Genomic DNA, 23,768 nt, shown 5'->3' on the forward strand with positions numbered 1-23,768 from the left:
TGAGACCCTCCAACGCCTGGATCTTGTCTTTGTTGTGGTGGCCCCAGGACACTGACACACCCCATGTGTACAGCCTTCTTGAGGATCAGGGGCTGGCTGGCTGCACTGACATGGCCATGGCAGACCTTCTGTGATGCCTTGCGCGTCATCACTCAACTGGCCCATCCTTGAAAGTTAAAAACTGACTCTCGCTGTGTTAAAATAGCTGAGTCCATTCCAAAGGCTCGGGAGGCTGCTAGAACTATTTTGGATGCTCTCCAAACTAACATTTCTAGACCTCTTCAAACTCCATGTTAAACCAGTTCTTCTTTTCTAATTCATTAAAGCAGAGCTCATCAGTTTGTTTGGAACTTGCAGGGCTCAGCAAACTTCAGCACTTGCAAGGAGATGTGTGCCACCGTTTACTCAATTTCCGTTTAATAACTCTGTTTGTGTGTCACCCGCAGTCATGATTCAAGATTCAGTTTCTGTCAGCACTGGTGGGCGTGCTCCCCACTGAGCTCACGGCATGGCTCCACTCGCCCCAAGACCGCCTTCCATCACGCTTTCCTCCTTTTTAGGCCGGCCGCGAAGGCGGATCAGACCAAAATATTCTACTGCTATCCTCACTGTTGCCCATACCGAGCTGCTTTTTGATTCTTCCCCATAGACGGACCGTGTGGAACACCTATTAAAGGAAAAGGAGGAGCAGTGACATTCATGAAGAAGGCCCAGATCTGATTGTATCAGATCATGTGACCGCACTTCCTTCCCAGACTCGAAAACCGGAGATGAGTTCTGTCTTTCCATCCAGGTACTTGGTTTCTCTAAAAACTCTTCCTCATTCCTCCCCTCAAAGAGGGGAGGCTTTTGAAACTCATAAAGACTTCCTAAATCTCTGGTTCTTACCTCTATTCCTGATTTCTTTCAGGTAACAGTTAAATGACCAAGCAGACTTCCCTGTCCGCTCCAGGTGTGCTAACTCTTCCATGAGTCTCCCAGTTTCACCCCATCAGGTGCCCCGTCTCCTGGTCTCAGAGGCCCGGGTGCAGCCTGGCCCCTCAATGGCCAGGAGCAGAGCATCAGCCCCGCCCTTTCTGAGACGCCCAGGAAGATGAGCACACCCCCGACTACCACCTGCTCCCTTCTGCTGCTGAGTTCGGGCTTAGGAGTATCATTCAGTGCTCTCTCCAGGAACATCCCAACCGCTCTCTAATTCCTTTTGTAACAGTGAAGTGAGCTACCTCAATCTTCAGAGACAGTTTGCCAGGAAAGATGGTTATTGGCATAACTTTCCAAATGAATAAACTAATAAGTTATATGAATTTTCGAATATCCCGATGACTGTGACAGATAAGAGAAGGGCACAGTCAGATGAGTAAGAAGATAACTCATCCCAACAAAGAAAGCAAAATCCTAAAGACCTTGGTAAGTAAGTCTTTTAGCCTCAGCCACCTCAGCATGCTATCCACAGGCACGTACACACAGCTGTCTTTGGGACCTCGGAGGGACAGCCAGGGAGGACACTTTCATCTGAGTGCATATGACACTTGTCTGGGAGAGTCCGGCTCTCATGCCGTGTTGTGCCCTCCATCGCTTACAGCAGGGGTTCCCAAACTACCGCCCGCTGGGCCACATGCGGCCCCCTGAGGCCGTTTATCCGGCCCTTGCAGCACTTCCGGAAGGGGCACCTCTTTCATTGGTGGTCAGTGAGAGGAGCATAGTTCCCATTGAAATACTGGTCAGTTTGTTGATTTAAATTTACTTGTTCTTTATTTTAAATATTGTATTTGTTCCCGTTTTGTTTTTTACTTTAAAATAAGATATGTGCAGTGTGCATAGGGATTTGTTCATAGTTTTTTTTATAGTCCGGCCCTCCAACGGTCTGAGGAACAGTGAACTGGCCCCCTGTGTAAAAAGTTTGGGGACCCCTGGCTTACAGAAACCCTCTAAGTTTCTATAAAAGTCCCTCTATCCAATAGCGAATGCTCACCCTCAGAAGGGTTAGTTGATATTGTAAATTATACTTGTTATAGTAATACATGCTCATTGTGAAAAATTCAATAGGTGCAGAAATAAAAGAATAAAGCAAAAAAGGGAATGCCCCCCCCCTTCCACAGGTAGCTGCTGTCAGCAGCCTGTCCCCAGGCCATCTACAGACCACTAACAGACATAAGATGGTGTTTTATACACGCATCCATTGCTTGGAATATTCTGCTCATTCCTACCTCCATCTTATAGCTTTGACCCAGAATATTATGAGGCCACAATTACCGCTCCTCTTAGAAACACTTGGTCATAGCTTACCATCAGAAAGGCACTTTCCGCCTGACCAGGAGGTGGCTCAGTGGATAGAGTGTTGGACTGGGATGCCAAGGACCCAGGTTCGAGACCCTGAGGTCGCCAGCTTGAGCACGGGCTCATCTGGTTTGAGCAAAGCTCACCAGCTTGGACCCAAGGTCGCTGGCTCGAGCAAGGGGTTACTCGGTCTGCTGAAGGCCCGCGGTCAAGGCACATATGAGAAAGCAATCAATGAACAACTAAGGTGTCGCAATGCACAACGAAAAACTAATGATTGATGCTTCTCATCTCTCCGTCCCTGTCTATCCCTCTCTCTGACTCTCTCTCTGTCTCTGTTAAAAAAAAGAAAGGCACTTTCCTAGAATATGGCATCTCTCTCTCAGGTTCTGTGAAGGTTGCTGATTACTCTAGAAACCAGAATTCTTAGGCGGTTCCCTTGAGTCCAAGCAGCACTCTGTTCTGGGCCACTGTCTACATGAACCTTCTCATGCATTGTCCTGCATGGGCCTTTGTGTCCAGAACTTCCCAGAGCCTGGGCCCCCAGCAGGTGGTCTGCCTCCTTCCTTCAGGTACCTCAAAGAAACCTGAACCATAGATTTCTGGTAGAGCCTGAGTGATGCAGGAGGCCCGTCATCTAACACCTGTCTTTCGCACATAGGCAGTGAGGAAGAAACGAACGGCCCCCTGGCTGGGCTTGGGGCATTCGGTCCTGGTCAAACTTGGTGCTGAAAGGATCATCCTGTCCAGACCAAAACAGTCCACATGGCATTTCAGTTCCCCAAAATTCTCATTGGCTCCCACATACCATCCAAAGGTCCAAATGCCTTAGCTGAGGACACAAACCCCTCCACTCTACCTCTATGCTTTTTTCCCGTTCTAGAATTTATCAACAGAGGCACACATGACACTTCATCTGGAACAATCTGTGGGTGACATTGTCTGCACAAGACAGGGTATTCAGCATCCCGGCCCTGTCCTCTAATTGCCAGTACAGCTCCCCAGTAATTGTGACAATGGAGATGACTTTCACACACTCCCCAGCTGCAAGGGTCACCACAGTCCATGAGCATATCCATGAGTCAACATGAGGGACCCCAGTCAGCATGGCCAATGCAGGGCCTCCCACACACCCGTTCCTTCAGCTCCTCTCCCCCACTCCCCTCCCCAACCCCTTGAGCACCATGAGAAGAGCATAAATGAAATGCTGAAGGGCTTCTGAGGAGGAAGAGACCAGACCCAGACTGAGGGCGGGGAGTCAGGAAAGCGGTGGACGGAGGAATTATCACAGGTGTGCGCTGCAGATGTAGCAAAAACACCTGCTCAAAGTAAGCCCAGCTCTTCTGGGTTTCGTAGTGTGTGTGTGTGTGTGTGTGTGTGTGTCCCTGAGCTGGCCTAGTGTGTGTGTGTGTGTGTGTGTGTCCCTGAGCTGGCCTAGTGTGTGTGTGTGTGTGTGTGTGTCCCTGAGCTGGCCCAGTGTGTGTGTGTGTGTGTGTGTGTGTGTGTGTGTGTCCCTGAGCTGGCCTAGTGTGTGTGTGTGTGTGTGTGTGTGTGTCCCTGAGCTGGCCCAGTGTGTGTGTGTGTGTGTCCCTGAGCTGGCCCTGTGTGTGTGTGTGTGTGTGTGTGTGTGTGTGTGTGTGTGTCCCTGAGCTGGCCCAGTGTGTGTGTGTGTGTGTGTGTGTGTGTGTCCCTGAGCTGGCCCAGTCTGGAAGGGTCTGTGTGTGTCATAGCCATGAGTCATAACTTTGACAGTTGAGGGACTTACTGGGAGGACGTGCTCCCCTGGGGAGCAGGACGCCAGCTGAGCCCAGCAAACTGCCGCACAGTGACCTGACTTTCCTCTGGGACATCCCACACTCTCCTTTTCCAGAAGCTGGTGTTTGGTCCTCAGAATATTATCAAGAAACCCTCACGTGTTGTTCTACATCTAGAATGGCCAGCTTTGTGTCTCACGGGGGGGATGTTTGGTCCTCTTCCCTCATATTCTCAAATGAGAAGGATTTCAGCAAAGACTTCGGCGGGTGGAGGGGGAGGGTGCTCTGAGTAACTCGTAGCCTTCCTGCTGCCCACCTGCAAACACAGTCTTCATGAAAGGAAGTGACAGTGGTGCCAAGCATAGCGGGGGCAGTTTGGGGCTTCTTGTCCTTGAAAGCAGTGCCTGATACCCTGAGGCCACAAGACCCAGATGTCTGGGCGCTGTGGCCCAACCTGCAGAGTACCCAGGCCAAGATACTGCAATCTACTGGCCCTCTGAGTGGACCTGGCTGATTTCTCCCCCGGAAGAGAGAGGGAGAGGCAGCACAACCAAGCCCGCAGCCTGGGGCTCCTGCTCTCAGCCTGGGGCCTCTGCCGAGATTTCCCCTTCCTCTCGCTGAGCCTGGGCCGTGAAAGCAGGGACGCGGGCTGCGCGGGCTTCCTCCCACTCCTCCCATCTCTGGCGTGGAGAGGCCTCACGTGGCCACACAGACTTCTGTCGGTCTCAAAGACCCTCCAGCTGCTTTTGACCAAACAGCAAACTAGCAGGTTCCATGTTTGTCCTCCTGAGTCTTCCTGGAGCCGGGCTGATAAGGAAGCCACAACCCAGGGGAGATTTCCAGCAGTTCTCTCACGGCCACTTTGCTTCAATTTGAAATTCACTTGAAGTGTGCTCAGAGTTACTTAGCTAATAAAATTTATTTGGGATGCTAAGTGGATACAAAAAGAACATTTTCTACTTGGCTTTGCAAAAATATTGTCACGATAATAAAATAAAAAGTCCACCTGTAGTTATATGGTGCAATGAATTGGGGATTCTGACATTGCCCCCCTCCATGGAGACATCAACTAGTAGCAGCTGCCACAGCCCAGCACCCGGGGAAGCAGTTTCCTGAGAACGGTGATTCCATTAGCTGGTTGCAGCAGCGTAGGGAGGAGGGGGGGAGGTCAAACCCTACAAAATAATGTCAGGGTGTCAGATCTTTAAAATACACTTCTAGGCTGATTTACAAGTTTGTCTAACAAATGTTTTCATCAGCCAGAAAGGAAGAAAATGTTCTGAAAAAAGTTATTGTTTTGGAAGCTTTAAAAATGTAAACTTTCATATCATGGTACATCTGTCTACACCTCCAATACAAAAGGTTAGTCTTCTAGATAAGGGGCATCTGTTGCATTTTGTCTCCAGCAACTTCTCATTTTTGGATCTCTGCCCTTCCAGGCAGGGCTGTTGATCACATGGCACAGTCTTGGTTAGAGCTGTGTGTGCACGTCCCACAAATCACGTGTGGGAGTGTGGCCCATGCAAGGCCGACACACTCGTCCCTGGAATTCTGGTGAAAGCCCTGTGGAACCATGGCGGTTTCCTCCGGATGTGAGAATACTGCAAGCTGTGAGCAGCTGTGCCAACCCGGCCACTCCCGAAGGAAACAGAACTGCAGGAGAAATCCCAGGGTGTGAAAGGCAGAGTCCTGGCACTGCCGGAACCCTGAGGTCAGCGCAGCCCTGGACTTCTCAGTTACCCAGACCAATGTATTGCCATCTGCAGTGTAAGCACTTTTGCACTGAGTTTCTGGACATGCAGCCAAACTGGCCCTAAATAACACACTGCTGAAATCTGTAAGTCTTAGTGCGGTTACCCTGGACAATGGCAATATAGGGCACAGGCTTTGTTCAAACACAGGTGCATCAGGATGACTGTGGCAAGATATTTATGCTCTACAACGCTACGTTGGTCATCCTTGCTCCGGGGGTTTCCCCAGACCTGTGAGTCTTGGAGCTGGCTGGACGCCCAGGAGACCCCCACTTGACATCAGCATCTGTCCAGCTGCACCTTATCCATGATTCTCAGCTCCCAAGGTTCCTCTGTTAGGGTGATTCATTATAGCAGTTCTCTTGTGCTATGAGTAAAGGGATGTTTTGGATTGAGTTAATACCTGGTTAGTAATAGCCCCTCTACAATAGGCATGCTCAACTGTGAGACTGTCACCCTTTTCTTCTCTTCTAAGACCCGCAGGGAGTCAGCAGTGGGAACTGTGTGGCTGCCACAGGATTGGCAACTCGCAGGCACGGCTTCCGTTTGGATTGGCCAAGGATTCGCATTCACGCTCTCATTTAATTGCCATAGTATGTACCAACAGTTGGGAAGTGTCATGCTATTTTGCAGATAAGGAAATTTAGGGTGGAGAATAAAAATTACTTTTGAAAGGTCACATTAAGTGGAAGAGGTGAACTGTATCTATCCAGTTTAAAGTCTCTCTCCTCCCTCCTTGCACCTCCTCCCTGCCCACCTCTCCCCTCCCTCCATCTGCTCTGCAAACTCACCAGGACTACAACCAAGACTCAGGTGAGGATGAAGCTCACGTTTCAGACTAAGGAGGAGTTAACCAGGCTATGATAGGCAGCCTGGCCTGGAAACAGGTGTTGTTTCTATGAGACAATCCTTACTGCTTTCCATAAAACCACTTACATTTGGCACTAAACCCCACTGTAAGGAGCAGGCTGCAAAGGGGCCCTCAGGGCACAGAGTAGGGAGAGCGACAATCTTTGTCTGCCGCAGGCTGAGGCGGTCTTGGGAACCAAGACGTTTGACGTTTAAACCAAACCACCCCTGGAAAACCAGAACAAGATGATCACCCTCAGAAGGCCCTGGAAGAGTTTTCCATGAGGGATTTCACCTTAACAAGGTCTCACCACCTTCTTTCACTATGGTAAGCAGTGTTTTTCAAACTTTTTGACCACAACCCACAGTAATAATGACATTTTACATCACGACCCTGTACACATTCAGAAAATATAGTGGAAATGAAAAACTCACACCGAATAAACTCTGATATTCTCTATTCTGTATCATTAAAAAAAATTGCTGGTTAACAAAATACTAAATTGATTTCAAGACCTACCAGTGGGTTGCAAAACATGAAAGAAACCCTTACCAACTAATTCTATGAGGCCAGCATTTCTCAGATACCAAACCAGATAAAGGTAATACAAGAAAAGGAAATACCCTCATAATATGGATGCAAACGTTCTTAACAAAATTTTTGCAAATTGAATCCAACAATTTATAAAAAAAATAATACATCATGACTAATTTAGTCCATAGATTCAAGGTTTATTTAACATCTGAAAAGCAATCAAGGCAATTCACATATTAATTAATAAATGGGAAAATATATGATTATCTCAATAGATGCAGAAAAAGCATTTGAAAAAATCCAATATCCATTTCTAATTTTAAAACACTCACACAAAATTAGAAATAGAAGGGAACTTCTTCATATTGATAAAAAGCATCTATGAAAATCCTACAGTTAACATTATACTTAAAGGTGAATTATTTTACTAAGATTAGGACCAAGCCAGGGATATCTACTATCACCATTTCTAGTCAACATTGTATTGGAGGTCGCTAGACAGTTAATAAGGCAAGAAAAGGATAACAAAGCACCCAGATTTGAAAGGAGGCAATAAAGTGTTTATATTTACAAACAACATAATCATCTATGTAAAAAATTTTATTGTATCTACTAAAAAAGTAATGAAACTGAAATTTTAGTTAAGTAAAGTTATAGGCTAGAACAGTGGTTCTCAACCTTTCTAATGCCGTGACCCCGCAATACAGTTCCTCATGTTGCAGTGACCCCAAACCAAAAAATAATTTTGGTGGCTACTTCATAACTGTAATTTTGCTACAGTTATGATTTGGAATGTAAGTACCTGATATGCATTATGTATTTTCCAATGGCTTTAGGCGACCCCGCCGGGGTAGCGACCCACAGGTTGAGAACCGCTGGGCTAGAAGATAAGTATACAAAAATCAACTGTTTAAATAATCAGAAATTGAAATTTAAAACCTTTACAATAGGATAAAAAATGTAAAATATTTAGAAACAAATTCAAAGTGGATCATCATCCTAAATGTAAAACTTAAACCTATAAAACTTTTGGGAGAAAATCTTTGTGGCTTTGGGTTAGGCAAATATGATTCCAAAAGTAGAATTCATTTAAAAATAATAAATTATACTGCAGCATTAAGAACTCTGCTTTTAAAGCAGAGTTTCATTCTTTAATAGAATGAAAAGACAGGTCACAGATTGGAAGTAACTATTTGCAAATCACCTATCTGACAAGGACTTGTATCCAGAATAAAGAACTCTTAAAACTCAATAACTTACTAATTGGAAAAGCAAACATCCCAAGTAAAAGAAAAAAAAAGATAAAATTTAAACAGACACTTCATCAAAAAACATATTTGGATGGTAATAAGTACATTTAAAAACATCATTAGTTATTAGAAAAGTGTAAATTTAAGCCAAAATAAGATATCACTATGTACCTACTAGAACAGCTAAAATAAAAAAGACGAACCATCTCAAGTGTTGGCAGGGATGTGGAGCAACTGGGACTCATACATTGCTAGTGGGAATGTAAAATGGTAAATCACTTTGAAAAACAGTTTGTCAGCTTCTTAAAAAATTAAACAAATACCTACTATATAAACTCCAATTATTTTTGCTCAGAGATATATTCCCGAGAAATGAAAGTTTATGTGCATAAAATCACTTTTATGCTAATGTTCATAGCTGCTTTATTAGTAATAGCCAATAACTAGAGATAAGCCAAATGTCCATCAACAGGTGAATGACAGACAAATTGTAACATATCCATACAAGAGACTACTACAGAGCAGTAAAAAGGAATGAACTATCGATACATGCAACAATGTAGATGAATCTGAAAATAAAATGTTGAATGGAAGAAGACAGGCAAAAAATTTTACATACTATATGATTCCTTTTATGTAAAATTTCAGAAAATGCAAACTATCCTATGGTGACAGAAAGCTGGCCAGCGGTTTTACCTAGTGATGGGGATGAGGGTTTATGTTCAGTAGGGAGGATTTACCAAAGGCACGAGGTGTTTCTGAGTGATGGGTATTCTCTAACTTGATTGTAGCGGTTGTTTCACAGCTGTATACACATATCATAGATATATAAAAATTTTTTTGTGTACAATGTATTATATTACCACTATATCTCAATGAAGGTGTTCAAAAAAATCAAACAAATAAAAACCAAATGTGGGCCCTGGCCGGTTGGCTCAGCGGTAGAGCGTCGGCCTGGCATGTGGGGGACCCGGGTTCGATTCCTGGCCAGGGCACATAGGAGAAGCGCCCATTTGCTTCTCCACCCCACCCCCCCTTCCTCTCTGTCTCTCTCTTCCCCTCCCGCAGCCGAGGCTCCATTGGAGCAAAAGATGGCCCGGGCGCTGGGGATGGCTCCTTGGCCTCTGCCCCAGGCACTAGAGTGGCTCTGGTCACGGCAAAGCGATGCCCCGGAGGGGCAGAGCATCGCCCCCTGGTGGGCAGAGCGTCGCCCCTGGTGGGCGCGCCGGGTGGATCCCGGTCGGGCGCATGCGGGAGTCTGTCTGACTGTCTCTCCCTGTTTCCAGCTTCAGGAAAATACAAAAAAAAAACAAAACCCAAATGTGATTGGTCTGGTCAAAACCAAGCACAGTGTCTTTTAAAACATTTGGTCCTAGACTAACATGGGTTTGAACTGCGTAGATGGGTCAATTTATAGACAGATTTAAAAAAATAAATAAATGTACTGTCGGCCTTCCATATCCCTCTGGGTTTCACATCCACAGATTCAACCAACCACGGATAAAAACCTGTTTTAGATCTGTGTTTGGAAATGTGTGGATGTGGAGAGCCATTGTTCTATGCCATTTTATATAAGGCACTTGAGCAATCATGAATTTTGGCATCTGAGGGGGATCATGGAACCAATCTCCCTCAAATACATAGGGACAACTAGTTAGGTTTTGGGGGAGTCAAAAGTTATATATGGAGTTTTTACTGTGTAGGGGGAGGGTCAGTACCCCTAATGTCACCTCACCCTCAGGTTGTTCAAGGGTCAGCTGCACTCAACTCACATTTATTGAGTGAAAACCTAAAGAAATGGTCTTATTGCCTTGAAGTCATCACCCACAGATGTGATAACAGGAGAATTCAGAACTTTCATTTCCCTACAAATACCTCATTTCTTACCCTACCTCCACACTTTCATCCCAGTTTATCCTTAGAAGGAGCCACCGGCTTTTCATCCCCGACTACAGGTTGATCGTCTAGCCTCCGTTGCCCTGGGTCTAATCTGTCCCTTGTGGAGGTGAATGATCTACTTCTTCATTGCTATTTCAGGGTATATAATACCGTTCCTGACAACTCTTTCCAATTTTGGAACAGAGTATCTAATTTGTTTCTTATCTATTTTTCATTTCTGCCTTAGAGCAAATTTCCTGCATTGGTAACTATTCAATACTTTGGAAATTTTGGACTTAGCTTATGTCATACATCCTCCACTGCTCCCAAATTTGTTTTCTGCATTCCGTAGTTATCAAAATCAAAATGAGCAAGTGTCTGTAAATGCATTTTTATTAAACGAAGATTCTACATAATGGGTATCCTTATTATTGGAATACCAACTCAGTAGAAGGGGTGAATGAGGAACAGGGGGAAGTGGAGTGAGGTCCAGGCTAACAAGTCAGGGGACCCTGAAAGTCTTCATCCAGTGGGGCCAGACTGATGCCTAGTCACCTGAAGCAATGAGTCCACACCTATGCAGAGCTTCCCAGAGGGACATAACAGAGGCCAGAATGCTCCCTCTTACTTGGAAAAGACTTTTCAGAATTACATGCAATCTATAAACACTCTTCTTCAAACACAGAAATGATGCAGAAAATAATTGCAAATAATTTCTAGGAGTTCACATACTTCCTAAATCTATCCATTGGCCACTGGTTTAGAACCCCTGAGAAATAATAGATAGAAGTACCTGAACACAGTAGTCTTTCCAAGCTCCACGGTGTTGGTGGAGAACCTTCATTACTAGGCTGCATGTGTGTGGCTACCTGACAAGGGAGTGCCTTGTAACTCTAGTTCAGACACAGGTGCCCATGACTTATCTATTAAATTGCTAATTCTATTTGAAGACGATCCTCATGAACATTCATTACCCCAAATTTAACATATTAATACTCATTAACCCACCTTTAAACTGATGACCACAAAGAATTCTACCAGCAATGATGTTTCATTCTCCCGCTACAAAAGGGGAGGAGAAACAGGTCTGGACTACAAATGTTGAACCCAGCAAGTAAAATGACCAACCATTTGGGGTGGAAGTGACTTGCTCTCCCTTTTCTCATCATTTTGGGATGCAGGAAGTATCCTGACTAGGATTCTCCAGAGGCCAGTCCCTGTCCTGGACCCCGGCCCCCCCACCCCACCCCCATGCTGGGCTCACACTGGCGGCCTCAGTCCCCCTTGAGTGGTCTGCTCTGTTTTGGTTTTGTTTGTTTGTGTGTGCTTTGCCTATGACTTTGCGAAATATTCCAGGAGAGACAGAAAGTCTTGGTCTCTGTGAACAAGCACAATGTTGCTTTCAGTTTAAATATCCACTGGGAAACCTCAAGGTTTTTAAAGTCATCATTATGGAAAACACAGATTACAAAAGGAAATCATTTATGTCACTCCCTGGCCCCCACCGGGACTCAGTTTGACCTCAGTTTATCTTTTCTTTGGTGAGATTTAAGTCTTGAGAAAATCTGCCCAAGAATGAAGATTCCAAAAAGGATATGGTAGACTTGGATTGGGAGTTTGGGGGGTAGGAAAGAGGTTTAAATCTGGTAAATGGTCAAATTGTAGTACCTGGTCACGTTGTGCCTGGTTGTTATTTCTTCTTTCTTTTTACCCCATTCAGATTAATATACTCAATCGCCGATTTAGGAGTAGCTTCTTTGGACCCCGCAGTCTCAGCAGCCAGCGTGTGAAGTAGCCACGCCCCGGTGACCTGTTTCCCCTTCAATCTTTGATCTTCCCAGCGAAAACCAGCTTGGGCGCCAGGCGGCTGGTAAGAGCTAGCGGCCCCGCCCGCCCAGCGCGGTCCCGAGGCCAGTCCTGCCCCCGGCCGCGCGCCCCGCCCCGGCCACCCCCGGCCTAGCCGTCGCCTCCGCCCAACCGGGCCGCTAGCTCGAGGTGCTGCCGCCGCCGCCTCTGCCGCAGCAGCAGCCGCCGCCGCCGCCGGGATGTGACCTTCAGAGCCGCCTGCACAGGATGACCGGAGCCACCGCCCCGCGGCTCCCGCGGCTCCCCACGGCCTCCCCGGCACTCTGACCGCGCGCTCCCTGCTGCCCGCCCGGCTCCCGGCTCCGGTTCCCGTCCCTGGTCCCTGGCCCCTGGCCTCACCATGCCTCCGCCGCCCGGGCCCGCCGCCGCCCTAGGCACCGCGCTGCTGCTACTCCTGCTGGCCTCGGAGTCCGCACACAGTGAGTACCGCGCGGGGGGCGCGGTGCGGGCTAGGTCGAGAGACCCTTCCAGAAAAGACCCCACCAACCCTGGGGGCTAGGACAATGCCAGTGTCCTCACCCCAAGCCGGCCCCGTGCGCCCCTACTCCGTGCGCTCTTGCCCCACCACCGCATCCCCAGGCCCGCTGCTGGGAGGACAGAGCGTGCGGGGCCTGGGTTGACAGCGTGTCCCCACTCTCCTCTTCTTCCCCCGCTCGCGTCCGGGCAGCCGTGATGTTGCGGGCGCGCGAGGCGACGCAGTTCCTAAGGCCCCGGCAGCGCCGCGCATACCAGGTCTTCGAGGAAGCCAAGCAGGGCCACCTGGAGAGGGAATGCATCGAGGAGATGTGTAGCCAGGAGGAGGCCCGGGAAGTGTTCGAGAACGCCCCTGAGACGGTGAGCGCCGGGGCCGCGCGCACGGGCGCGGTGCCGGGGAGGTGAAGGAGTGGGGAGGCGTGCGCCGGGTTTGTGGGGATTCCGCAGCTGGGCGGGACTGCGATGCGGAGCGTTAGAGCCTGCAGATTTCCGCGGAGCGCTGTCCCTGCAGCACCGCATTTCTGAGAACAAAAATCCGTGAGCCCCTGGGTTCCTCACCTCAGACTCCTCTTCCCGAGTCTGCGGTGAGTCCTTCATGTGCCGCAAGTCACACCCAGAGCTCTTAAATACGGAGACATTGCATTTACGAATAGTGAAAGGGCAGATCTGGAGTTCAGGTGACTTCCGCTCACCCTCAAGCTTCTTCCACACCTTCTGAACCCCAATCCCCTTGGTGGCTTCCAGGTACTCCTGTTAGCTGGAAGCAGAACCAGATCTTCCAGCGGGATCTTGTTAAAATCCTACAGTTTTCTTCTAAAGCAGACCTCTGAAAGTGCCGCCTTGAAGGAAATATGCAATATATGACACCTCTACCAGAATGAAATAGAGGCTGTTTTTCTAAGTAGAAAAGAAATACCATGATCTAAAAACCCAAACAGCTTCCTAACTCCCCCTCTCCCTTATCTGGATTAGAGGTGAGGGGTGGGGCTACCCACAGCTTCAGGATCTGGTGAAGAGGGATAAAGGGTTTTCCTGAAAGGAATGAAAAGATTTGAGGATTGGAATTGCTTGCAGCAGGAGGTCCCAAAATATGATGACAGGAATAGTGCTAGAATGTATATGGGGGGCATGAGGTTGGGGGACCTCAGTGTGATAGGAAAGGGCCCCCCAACACACACACACACACACACACACACACACACACACACACACAGCCCCTTTCAGCAAGGTGCTCTTTTAGAAGCAGCTGGTGATTTCAGGAGCCTGACAGTGCTGGCTCAAGACATATTTCTATTAATAATGTCCTTGGAGACTATAGGGCACTGGGCAGCCAAGTGCAGGCAGAGAGCAGCCCAGGTGTGAACTTAGTGTCTATGCAGAAGCTTTGTGATCTTAAGGGAGGAGTGGTGTAAGAACATCTGTGGTGGTTGTGATCTGTGGGATCTGGTGAAAGCCCAATGTATCTGCTCTGGGGCAAATGACTTTGGGAAGTAGTAGTGATGGAACTGGGGTAGACTTACCTCACTTTATGCTGTGAGGTCAGGATGATTTCACAGCTGTTTTTGCTTCTACCAGATGTTTTTCTTTTAAAGAGTTCTCTGGGATGAAATAAATGTCACATGTAGACTTCTTCTGGACTTCTATTTCTGATCAGTTGATTTGACAATCCATTTGGTCCCCTTTCTAAAAACAAGGTCTAAAATGATTGCCACAGTGTGGTTCTCTCTAGCATGGTTAGTTGTTGCTGTGGCTGAGTTCCGATAGGCAGTGTTACTGCCTTCAGTGTCAACAGCAACACAACTTCAACCCTGTTGTACGGAGCAGTGTATGGAGCAGTTTTGCAGGTCTTTTCTGGCCTTGCTGTTTTCCCATTTCTTTGATGATGAATCCTCATAGCCCAGTGACTCATACCTCTGCAGAGGATTTCTGAAGGTCCTAGCAGCAGGGCTGTGCGCCTGGCCACCTAAGATCACTGACCAGCTGTGGGATTGTGTGACAGTGCAGTGTTCTCCATCCACGTGCCTAACCTGGAACTTTGGCTTGTGCAGAAAGTGTGCGATGGGGCTTGCAGGTGACAAGGGTTGAGAGCAGCAAGGCTGCCACCCACCCAGTCATGCTCTGCCCTGCCTGCCCTGGCCCCTGCTTGCTCAGGACAGAACAACTCTGACCCGGCTTTCCCATTCAGTCCGGACCTTCTGCGCATTACCCATCATTAACCGTCATGCCACTCTTCCCAGAATGTGAATCCCCTCTCTCACTTTGCTTTTGCGCTGTAATTTTTAACTTTACTTGCAAATGTATGGAGTGAAGACAAGAAAAAGAAAAGTGTTCATGATCTTATAACTTTAATGCAGCCACTGTTTCTTCAGCCTGTGTCTACGAAGGGACGTGGGACTTCCCTGTGAGCTTTCGGCTGCCCTCCCTTCCAAGGCACAGCGGAGTTGCTTTAATGCTGGGGGCTGGAGGGGTGGGGTGGATGTCCTTTCTTATACCCCAGCCCCATTATGAGTTTGTAAACTCCTTTCCTATCAAAGTCTTCTATAGTTTCCTAAAATTCTCTCATCCTTCCTAACCCCCGCCCCCAAATAGTAATTGCATCTTTTCTGTTGTTTATCAGCGTCCGGAGTTGAACTGGTTAGCTCTGTGTCATCCCTCCCAGTTAGTTGGATTACAAGCTCTTCATTTTACCTGCACCTTGCATGCTGTGTAGACCATGTGCTCTTTTGTCTGGATTTGGCCCTTGGCTTGTTTTCCCTTTCCTTGAAAGGCAATGTGGAATGCTGGGAGGAGCTGGGTAAGGGTTAGGGTTAAGGGTCAGGGTTAGCGGTTATGGAGCTAATTCGAATTCCAGCTGCTCTGGTAGATCAGTTGTCCACTGCAATGTGTACAGGTTTCCCACCCAATCTCCTCCTTACTTTGGGAAGGTCCATGTTCCCTGGTAATGGTGAGATCCTCCAAACACTATTCACTGCTAATGTGTTTTAGTAAATACAGGGGGTCCTCGGCTTATGACACAGTTTCGCTCCTACAACCGTGATGTAACCTGAATTTTGGTGTCAGAGGATGCACACCCTATCCTAACACAGTTGTCAAATCCTCATCTAGAACATAAAAACACAAACATGCTGCGTTACTGCGTACGCTTCCACTGTGCGCAGCCAAACTAGTTCTCCCGCATAGTCCGCAAGTACAACACTAACCGCGTAAGCCAAAACACTCACGTCTCAAGTTTTTAAAGTTTTTATGGGAGTAAGCATCCTAAACTCAAAACATCCTATGTCCAGACTGTTGTAACCTGAGGACTCCCTGCACAGCATTTTTGAAAGACGCAGTCCTCTGAAATAATCCATGAGTTTCTCTGCTCCAAAAAGTTTGGGGCTCTCACTAGGAAATATGTATTTTTTGTCTTGCAGCTCAGTGTAGTTCATTTTGCTTTTTTTTTTTATTGAGGCTGATGAAGAAACCCAGGGTGGTCAGCACTGACCTTATTTAGCTCAAGGAGTCCTGGGGACCTGGCCATATGACTGTCATAGGACCTCGAGGGCCATAGTGTCCTGATGTGAAAGGCTGCACCAGAATTGGCATTTCTTGGGAATGTAATCACCAGACCCTCTTACGGGGTGCCTGTAGAAAATGCCAGTTCTCACAGGCCAGGGTCACCTTCGTGGCTGATGCCACCTGCCCTACCTTATTGTCTACGGGGTTAGGATGCTGGAGGCAGCGGCCCGTCTGCAGTGCGGCTGACCGAGTTGTAGTCATACATCTTCCCGGCTGTGGCTCTGCCTTTGGTGGAGTTTACAACACTGCTCTTTCCTGCTGGTAGAGAAGGCAGTGCTACCTGTCTTGCTCCCATTCCTGGGGCTGTGAGGGCATCCGATAGAGGAGGCCCCTGGGAGGGACTGGGGGAGCTGGGATGGGGCCGGATGCCTTGGGCATCTGGACCCAGCTCTTCGGACTCCCACTCCTCTTCCCAGAATTGGGAGGTTTGTGCTCACTGAGCATGTGCTGTGCTGAGTGTGCTCAGTCTTCCTTTCTATCCGGAATCTTTCCAAACTGAGCTGTTTTCCTCTTTGGAGGAGGGAAAGAGCTTGGCCTCCAAAGCTCTCCCTTTCAGCCGGTAGCTGTTAGTGTCATGGCTCTTCTTCATTTCTGGGGTTATCACACACCTAGCTAGAAAGGCATGGAGCCTGGGGGTGCCTTCCTGACACTTGAGCATTTTAGTCACCCACTTCCCTCCTGGGGGCAGACGGTCTCTCACCCACATTCACTCTGGCCCCAGAAAATGTCCCAGGCCACCCACTGTTGCCACTGCTAATCACCTGTTCCTTCTCTCCAGAGCCTGAGGGTGATTACATTCCCTCCTTATCTTGTTTCCCTTCGTGTTGTTGTTCTGTGTTCCTGGCATTTTTCCCTCTCTCTTGTTTTTCCTTGCTCTGGGACCCGGGGTAGTCCATCCCTCAGCTGTCTCTGCTAGGGTTCTCCTGAGTTCTTCTGGAAGGTCACCCAGGCCTGCAGGCCGCCTGTCTACTGAAATCCTTTAAGGCAGGTAGGTTCCAGACAGACGCCTTAAAGACACCGTTTCGGTAATCACCCTTTGCTTTCGGAAAGGGTTCTGGACCAGAGGCTTACCCTGGCCCAACCTGCTGCCCAGGTACGTGTCACTACCTGACAAGCTCTGGTGCCTGCCCTGCAACTGACCCATTCCTTGCTGGTAGGAAAAAAATTCCAGGCTGCAGTTTTTTATCCCCCCACCTGGTTTAATCTGCGATACAAACAATAAGATTTACACTGTCTCAGCTGGCTAGTGGCATACCCTGAAGACTTCACAGCGCGCATGGCCACTGGCCTGTGCCAGAGTGCTTGGGATTCACCCTCTCTACCCCATCTCTCTCTGCCGCAGTCTCTGTCCATTTCTCTCTGTGTCTGTCTCTCTCTGTCTCTATGTTGGTCTCTCTGTGTCTCTGTCTCTGTCTGTCGGGCTGTCTCTCTTTTGTCTCTATCGACCCCATTTCCCCCCAGCTCTTACAGATGTCGGGAAGCCAGGGGTGGTGATGGGTTCTCTAGCTCAGAGTTTAGGGGTGCAGTGAATTTCAGAGCTCTGTGTACTACTGGCCTGGTCCTGAACTGTGTCTGCACCCCTAGGACACCTCTCTTCCTTAGACCCTAGATTATTTGGGGCTGGCTTGGGGAGGAGCACCCCCCGCACAAAGGTGAAAGCCCCTCCCTCAAGTTGTCCTTCTTTGGCGTGGCCAAAGGGTCTCACGGGGGCAGAAGTGGGGTCTCAGAAGGAGTGTGGGGAGGGAGGAGAAGGGGAACCTTGTCAGCTTCAGTGACTTGCCTCAGCAATACAGGCCCCCTGGCCGGGGTGGTGACACTTTGGCTGTGAGATCCAGGACAGCTGCCTTCCTGTCCCCACCCCTCTACCCTCCACACCCTACTCTACTGCCCCAACACACACACACACACACACACTCAGACACACATGTATATAGACACAGTCACACACCCATGCACATGTATATGTAGACATACACTAGATACACCCATACGACACACACAGGGACACAGTCACAGACATACAGTCACACACATGCACATACTCTTCTCTCTGCAGCTGTGGGTCTGTTGAGAAGTGAGCCCAGGTCCCTCTCCCTGTGCAGAACCAACCCCTGCTCCTTTCTCCAGGTTCTGTTGCCAGGGGAGCATCTTGATCCCAAGTGGTTCTGCCCCCACTGACTCCTTTGGGCCAAGGCCTCACCTCCCGGGACCTTTCCACTTGGACTCATGCCATTGGAGTCCCGAGGCAGCCTGTCACAGGGGCAGGGTCACTGAATTGTTGTTCGACCGGTTGTGCTCTTTCTGGAGCGGGTGCCCGCACAGCTCGGAGGCCTGCTTACCACTGGTTAGACCAGAGCGGGCACCCACAGGTGTCCAGCATGCAGGCTGCCACTCTCCGGGGTGGGCCTTGAGCAAGAAACAAACCCTGTCTGTCTCCCCCGCGTCGCCTTCTGTTGCCCTGTGCCTGCCTGTCTGTTTGTTTTAATCCGAGGAGTAGGCAGAGACTTAGAGCCAGCTCTCAGCGTAATAACAGGCCAGGCCCCATAAATTACACCTCATCCTCACCAGTAAACTCAACATCTGCGGAAAACCAATTAAAGACATTTCAGAAAACACTGAACGTCTGCCTTTGTTATTTAGGAACAAAACACCCTTTTGAGAAGCTGATGTTTGTGGCCTGTTTCTTGAGATTCCAAGTAGCTGGAGCCAGGACATTCCAAATGCTTCCCAGGTTTGTAGGCTCCAGCCCCACTGGCAGACGTGCCGATTTCTTTTTCTGTCAATTGAATTTATTGGGGTGACATTGATTAATAAAATTATATACGTTTCAGGTGTCCCACTCCATAATACATCATCTGTATCTGGTATTGTGTGTTCACCACCTCAAGCTGTCTCCTTGCATCACTATTTACGCACCCTTCCCCCTCTACCTCCCTCACCACTGTGCCCAATTTCTTTAATGCTGCATTTTCCCCTGGTTTTTTCTAAGGTCAAAATCGAGAGCTGTTTCTGTCATGCATGGAGTTGGGGGTTGAGGGTTAGTATTTCATGTTGGAAATACTCTGCGCTTCTTCAGTGGTGATTATAATCCAGTGATTTCATTGAAAACTTGGTGCATATGCCCTATAAATTATGACCCTGACAGAGTAGTTCATTAAAAGCTTTAAAATAATTTTTAAAGTGGAGTTGGCAGTGGAAGAAACTGAGAAGATGTCAGTTCCTTATTTCCCGCCGACAGAGGCACAGACCTGCTTTGACTGCTTGCGCCGGTTAGAAATGTAACATCCATGAGAGATAGTAACAACGTGCTGCTATCATACTTGTTACTACTCATTTTCTTAGACTTGGTTTTTTCAAATTGCAGGTGAAATTTGTTTCTTTCTGACTTTAGTGCCCATAATAATAAAACACTCCTTTTCCACATTGGTCCCTAAAATCAACCATCTAGACCCGGTTTTCCAAGGACCTCTTCTTAGAACCACACAGCAGGGCTCAGCCAGCCCCTGGTGGCAGGGTGCACTGGTCACTGTTGCGGCCACACACTCAGCTGCACAGGGGCCTCCCTGAGGCCGGGCAGAGGCCATCTGCCCAGGACGGCTGTGTGACTGGCGGCTGCAGGTGCAGCCACCCTGGGACCCTGCTGAGGACACTTTCAGAATGCTTCAGAGAGAAGTGGAAGAATGCCCTCAGGAGGTTGCTGTTGACAGTTGTCAAGGGGCCCCCACAGGCATGTGGGTTTGTGCTTTCCTCCTGCCTCACTGGGTGGCAAACTCTTCAACTGCAAAGGCGAAGCCACCATGTGTGATGCAGGAATCTGTGGCCTGGGTCTGCACCGTGTCCTTGGTGCACCTGCAGTCATCAGATGCATTCTCCGAGTTACTCTTTGTCCACACACCATGCATATTAATCACATGCATGCTGTCATTTAGCGGCACCATAATGCACAAAAACTTCCCTTCACAAGCCAAGAACAACCAAGAATTTTGCATTAACGTTAGTGGCAGGTGAGAGTCTTAGACATCCTCTCGTTTTAGACACTCACGTGAAACTGAGACCGAAGAATCTATTTAGGGACTTGTCCAACTTAGCTCATTAATGGGATGACTCAGATGCAAACTTACATCCCCAAACTCTCAAGTTTAATATGCACACGCTGAGGTGACAGAGACCTTCAACACGGTGAGCCGGTGAGCCTGGGTCCAGAGGAAGCATCTACATAATCCGCGAGGCAGTGACTTCTAGAGAAAAATACCTCTGCCCCAAGGATGACCTTGGAACCCATGCTGTTTTAACTGCTAAATTGTTAATCTTGTACTCTGTTAAGTATTTTATTTTGCTGTGTTACATGATAGGAAAATACATCATTTTGTTTTAACTAAAGAAACATAAAAACAGTAGCGCAACTTTGCCTTTGTGATGTTAGTGTGTCTTCCCTGGGGCCGGCCCTGTTTCCCTAAAGCCATGAGGGCTGTGCCATCCAGGGGCAAAGAAGGAGGGCAGGGGGTCATGAGGCTCCCCTCCCACCACCCTTAAGCCTGTAAGCTGTGGGTGGGTGTCAACGATGCTTCTCACCACACTCCTTCACTTTTCCATTTCTCATCTCTCTCTTCCTCCCTCAGACTGGCTCGTTCCCTCCTCCCCCACTTTGGTCAGTGCTGCTGCTCAGCCTCTCAGACCTTGGGTGGAAGTCTGAAGTCCCCTCTGCTCGTCTCTCCCTTCCCACCAATGCCTGTAACCAGTGGCTTCTGCCTAAGGGCTCCTCCTATGGCATGTCTCCTAGTTGTGGCTTACGTGGATCTCCTCGTTATGGCTGACGTGACTGCCCACGGCCATCCCTGGATAGGCTGACGTTCCATCCCGTTTGTAAAGCTCCCTGAAGGGCCTGTCTGTCCCACTCACGTTGCCAAACAACCGAGCACAGTCGTCTCTCCCATGAAAGCTCTGGGATCAAGGCCAAACCTCTCGGCCGGGCCTGTCGGGGCATCGCACCCTCTCCCAGCACCTGAGATCATGCACAGCTCTTCCCTGCTTAGCATGGACTGGATTTCCTTCTCTGCTCCTTTGATCCAGCCCAACTGTTCACAGCTGACGGTTTTCTACCCACAGCCACCCTGCTTAGGGCGATTGGGGGTGTGGTCTTTGTGTCCGGGCAGATGGACAGCGTTCATCCCGTGCAGCCAGGGCAACTGCTGGAGCTCTCCGAGCTCTAACAGCTACAAGTTGCCAGAAATAGGTGCATCTAGCTGCCTTCTGTGACTAGGAGGATGACATAGCCGATGGAGGACAGTTGTTTCCTCATTGCTGCTGTGACAACTCAGCACACACTGAAGAGTGCTGCAGGTCTGAAGTCTGAAACAGGTCTCCTGGGAATAATGCCAAGGCACCCAACTGGCTGCTTCTAGAGGTGCCCGGACCCTGGCTGGGGCCCCTCCTCCACTTTCACAGCCAACAGGGTCAGCGATTCTTTTCAAGCTGCCGTTTCTGCTTTCCTCTTCCACGTGTAAGGACAGTATAGACGTAGTTTGAATCCAGTCCTGTTGGTTCATCCATGTAGATCTTGTTTCCCCAGTAAGAACGTGGCAGGCCCGGCAGGCAGGGCCACCCCCAACCCGAATCTCGCAAGAGCGTAGTTGTTTCCTGATCCTTCCTGTCGGCACGTCTTCCTCACGCGCTGAGTGACATCCCTGCTGTTGGCCTTGAGGACCAGGGAGTTTGCTGAGCAAAGCTGTTGGTGATCCGTCAGCAAGGTGAGAAAGGCCTCTGCCAGGAAAGCGCGTGAGAACAGGAAGAGAGGTCTTTGAAAGTGACTCCGTTTAAACCACGTCATATTACACCATAAGTATAAAAATTAACCTTGAGAAACGAAACAGTAAATTATAAAACCAAATTTAGTCCATTCCGTACTTTATAATATTTGGACTATGAAGATTGAAGTAAGAACTTGGGGAGGGGACAGGGCATAATTTTTCCAAAAACAATAATGATCTCTACCATGTCAACATTCTTCTTATCATAAATGGAGAATTTTTGCAAAACAAAAAATGTCTTTGTCCACATTCTCACCCACGAACCTTTCTCAATCCTCAGATGATCAGATTATTCTCTTTAGAAGCAGTCATTCTATGACCCTTGCAAACATTGTCTTCTTTGATGGTTAGTTGGCCTGAAGCGTATTTATCAATGCCTTGGCAGTGGCGGTGGGTGTTTCTCATGGACTCATGAAATCTGGGCTTTCAGTGGATTCATAATTTTACTTTGCAGGTGATTACAGTTCTGTTTGCACTAATTTGTCCAGTTCAGCTAGCCTGATATTTTTGGCTGCATAAATCTGAAAAATGCAAACAAGGAGATAAAAGTTTATTTTTCTCTCATGTGAAAGGCGTGAGGCAGGCTGACTAGTGCTGCTCAGTGGTCCCAGGGACTCACACTACCTCTTTGTGCTCTGCTGTACCTGTGCTTGTGGCCTTTGTCTTCAAGGCCTCCTCACACACCTATCAAGATGCTGGAGCACCAGCCATCACATCTGCATTTTAGCAAGGAAGGTGGAGAGGCAAAGATCCCCCCTCCCAACTCTCTTTACTCAGTGTCACATTGTGCTCATGTCTTATTGGCTAGAATTTAGGCATGTGGCCACTCCTAGCTGCAAGGGAGGCTGGCAATGCATTGTAGCTAGGTGGGTGTATTGCAGTTTTAAAATAAACCCAAAATTCTATTACTAAGGATAAAGGGAGAATTGGGGATCTCTGCCATGGGGAGGGATATTTGGGAACAAACCTCTTTTATTAGGTTAATTTCCATGAGTATTTTCATGCCAGGTGATAGACACTATATCTAGCCGTGTCAGAGTTTTTGCACAGTGCACCAACGTAAGTCTTTTCAGCTGCACCCACACAGTCCATGCTGTATGTTTTAGTGCAGTACTTGGTGGAGGGACCAACCCTCCCCTCCACTTTCCTGGTGCCTCATGCTGGCTTGTGGGGTCACTTGTCAACCTGCAGCTGGCAGTGAGGGGAGGGCTCAGCCCTCTTTTTTGTAGGCCTAGCCGTGCTGGAGAGGAGCCCAAGGACCCCCTTAGGGCCTGCCTGCCACTGCTGGGTGCCCACAGCACGTGAGAAGCACAGGTGCTCTGTGCAGAGGGGGGTGCTGTGGACAGGTACAAATGTCAGCAAACGTGGTCACTGGAGTTTAGTGAGAGCACCAAACCCTTAACACCCTGGAGAGCCACTGCTGCTCATTCCAGGACCCTGAGCATCCAGAAGAGCCTGTATCAACTTCATGTTAGTTACAGGTATTTGAGTTTTGTCCTAAATCTGATCATGAAAAACTTGGCTTTCCAGTGGGCTGTAGCCATTCCTGAGCACCCTGTTGGTTCAGGCCCCTGTCCTTGTCACACCGTGTGTGTCAGGTACCAGGGGATGGCTGTGGAGGAGGAGGAGAGGTGCGTGGAAGCTGCGGGCTGCAGACTGCACAGACTGGGGCCGGTGTCGGGGCTGCTGTGGCCTGTTCTGTGGGTCCGCAGGGGGTGCTGCTCCTGGGAGTGGGCCCAGCTCTGAGCCTCAGGCCGAGGTGCACGCCC

At 48.6% G+C, this 23,768-nt stretch overlaps 1 protein-coding gene across 1 annotated transcript in view; it reads left to right on the forward strand.

Annotated features, from left to right (window-relative positions):
* Window positions 1–12,249: 12,249 nt before the first annotated feature.
* GAS6 (growth arrest specific 6) overlaps window positions 12,250–23,768 on the forward strand; it is a 44,345-nt gene continuing 32,826 nt past the window's right edge. The window contains exons 1-2 of the mRNA XM_066380492.1: window positions 12,250–12,579; window positions 12,828–12,994. Coding sequence (XP_066236589.1) covers window positions 12,501–12,579; window positions 12,828–12,994 — 246 coding nt within the window. The 5' untranslated portion in view covers window positions 12,250–12,500. The remainder of the gene's footprint in view (window positions 12,580–12,827; window positions 12,995–23,768) is intronic.

Source organism: Saccopteryx leptura, chromosome 4, assembly GCF_036850995.1.
Source record: "Saccopteryx leptura isolate mSacLep1 chromosome 4, mSacLep1_pri_phased_curated, whole genome shotgun sequence".
Classification (NCBI taxonomy): Eukaryota; Metazoa; Chordata; class Mammalia; order Chiroptera; family Emballonuridae; genus Saccopteryx; species Saccopteryx leptura.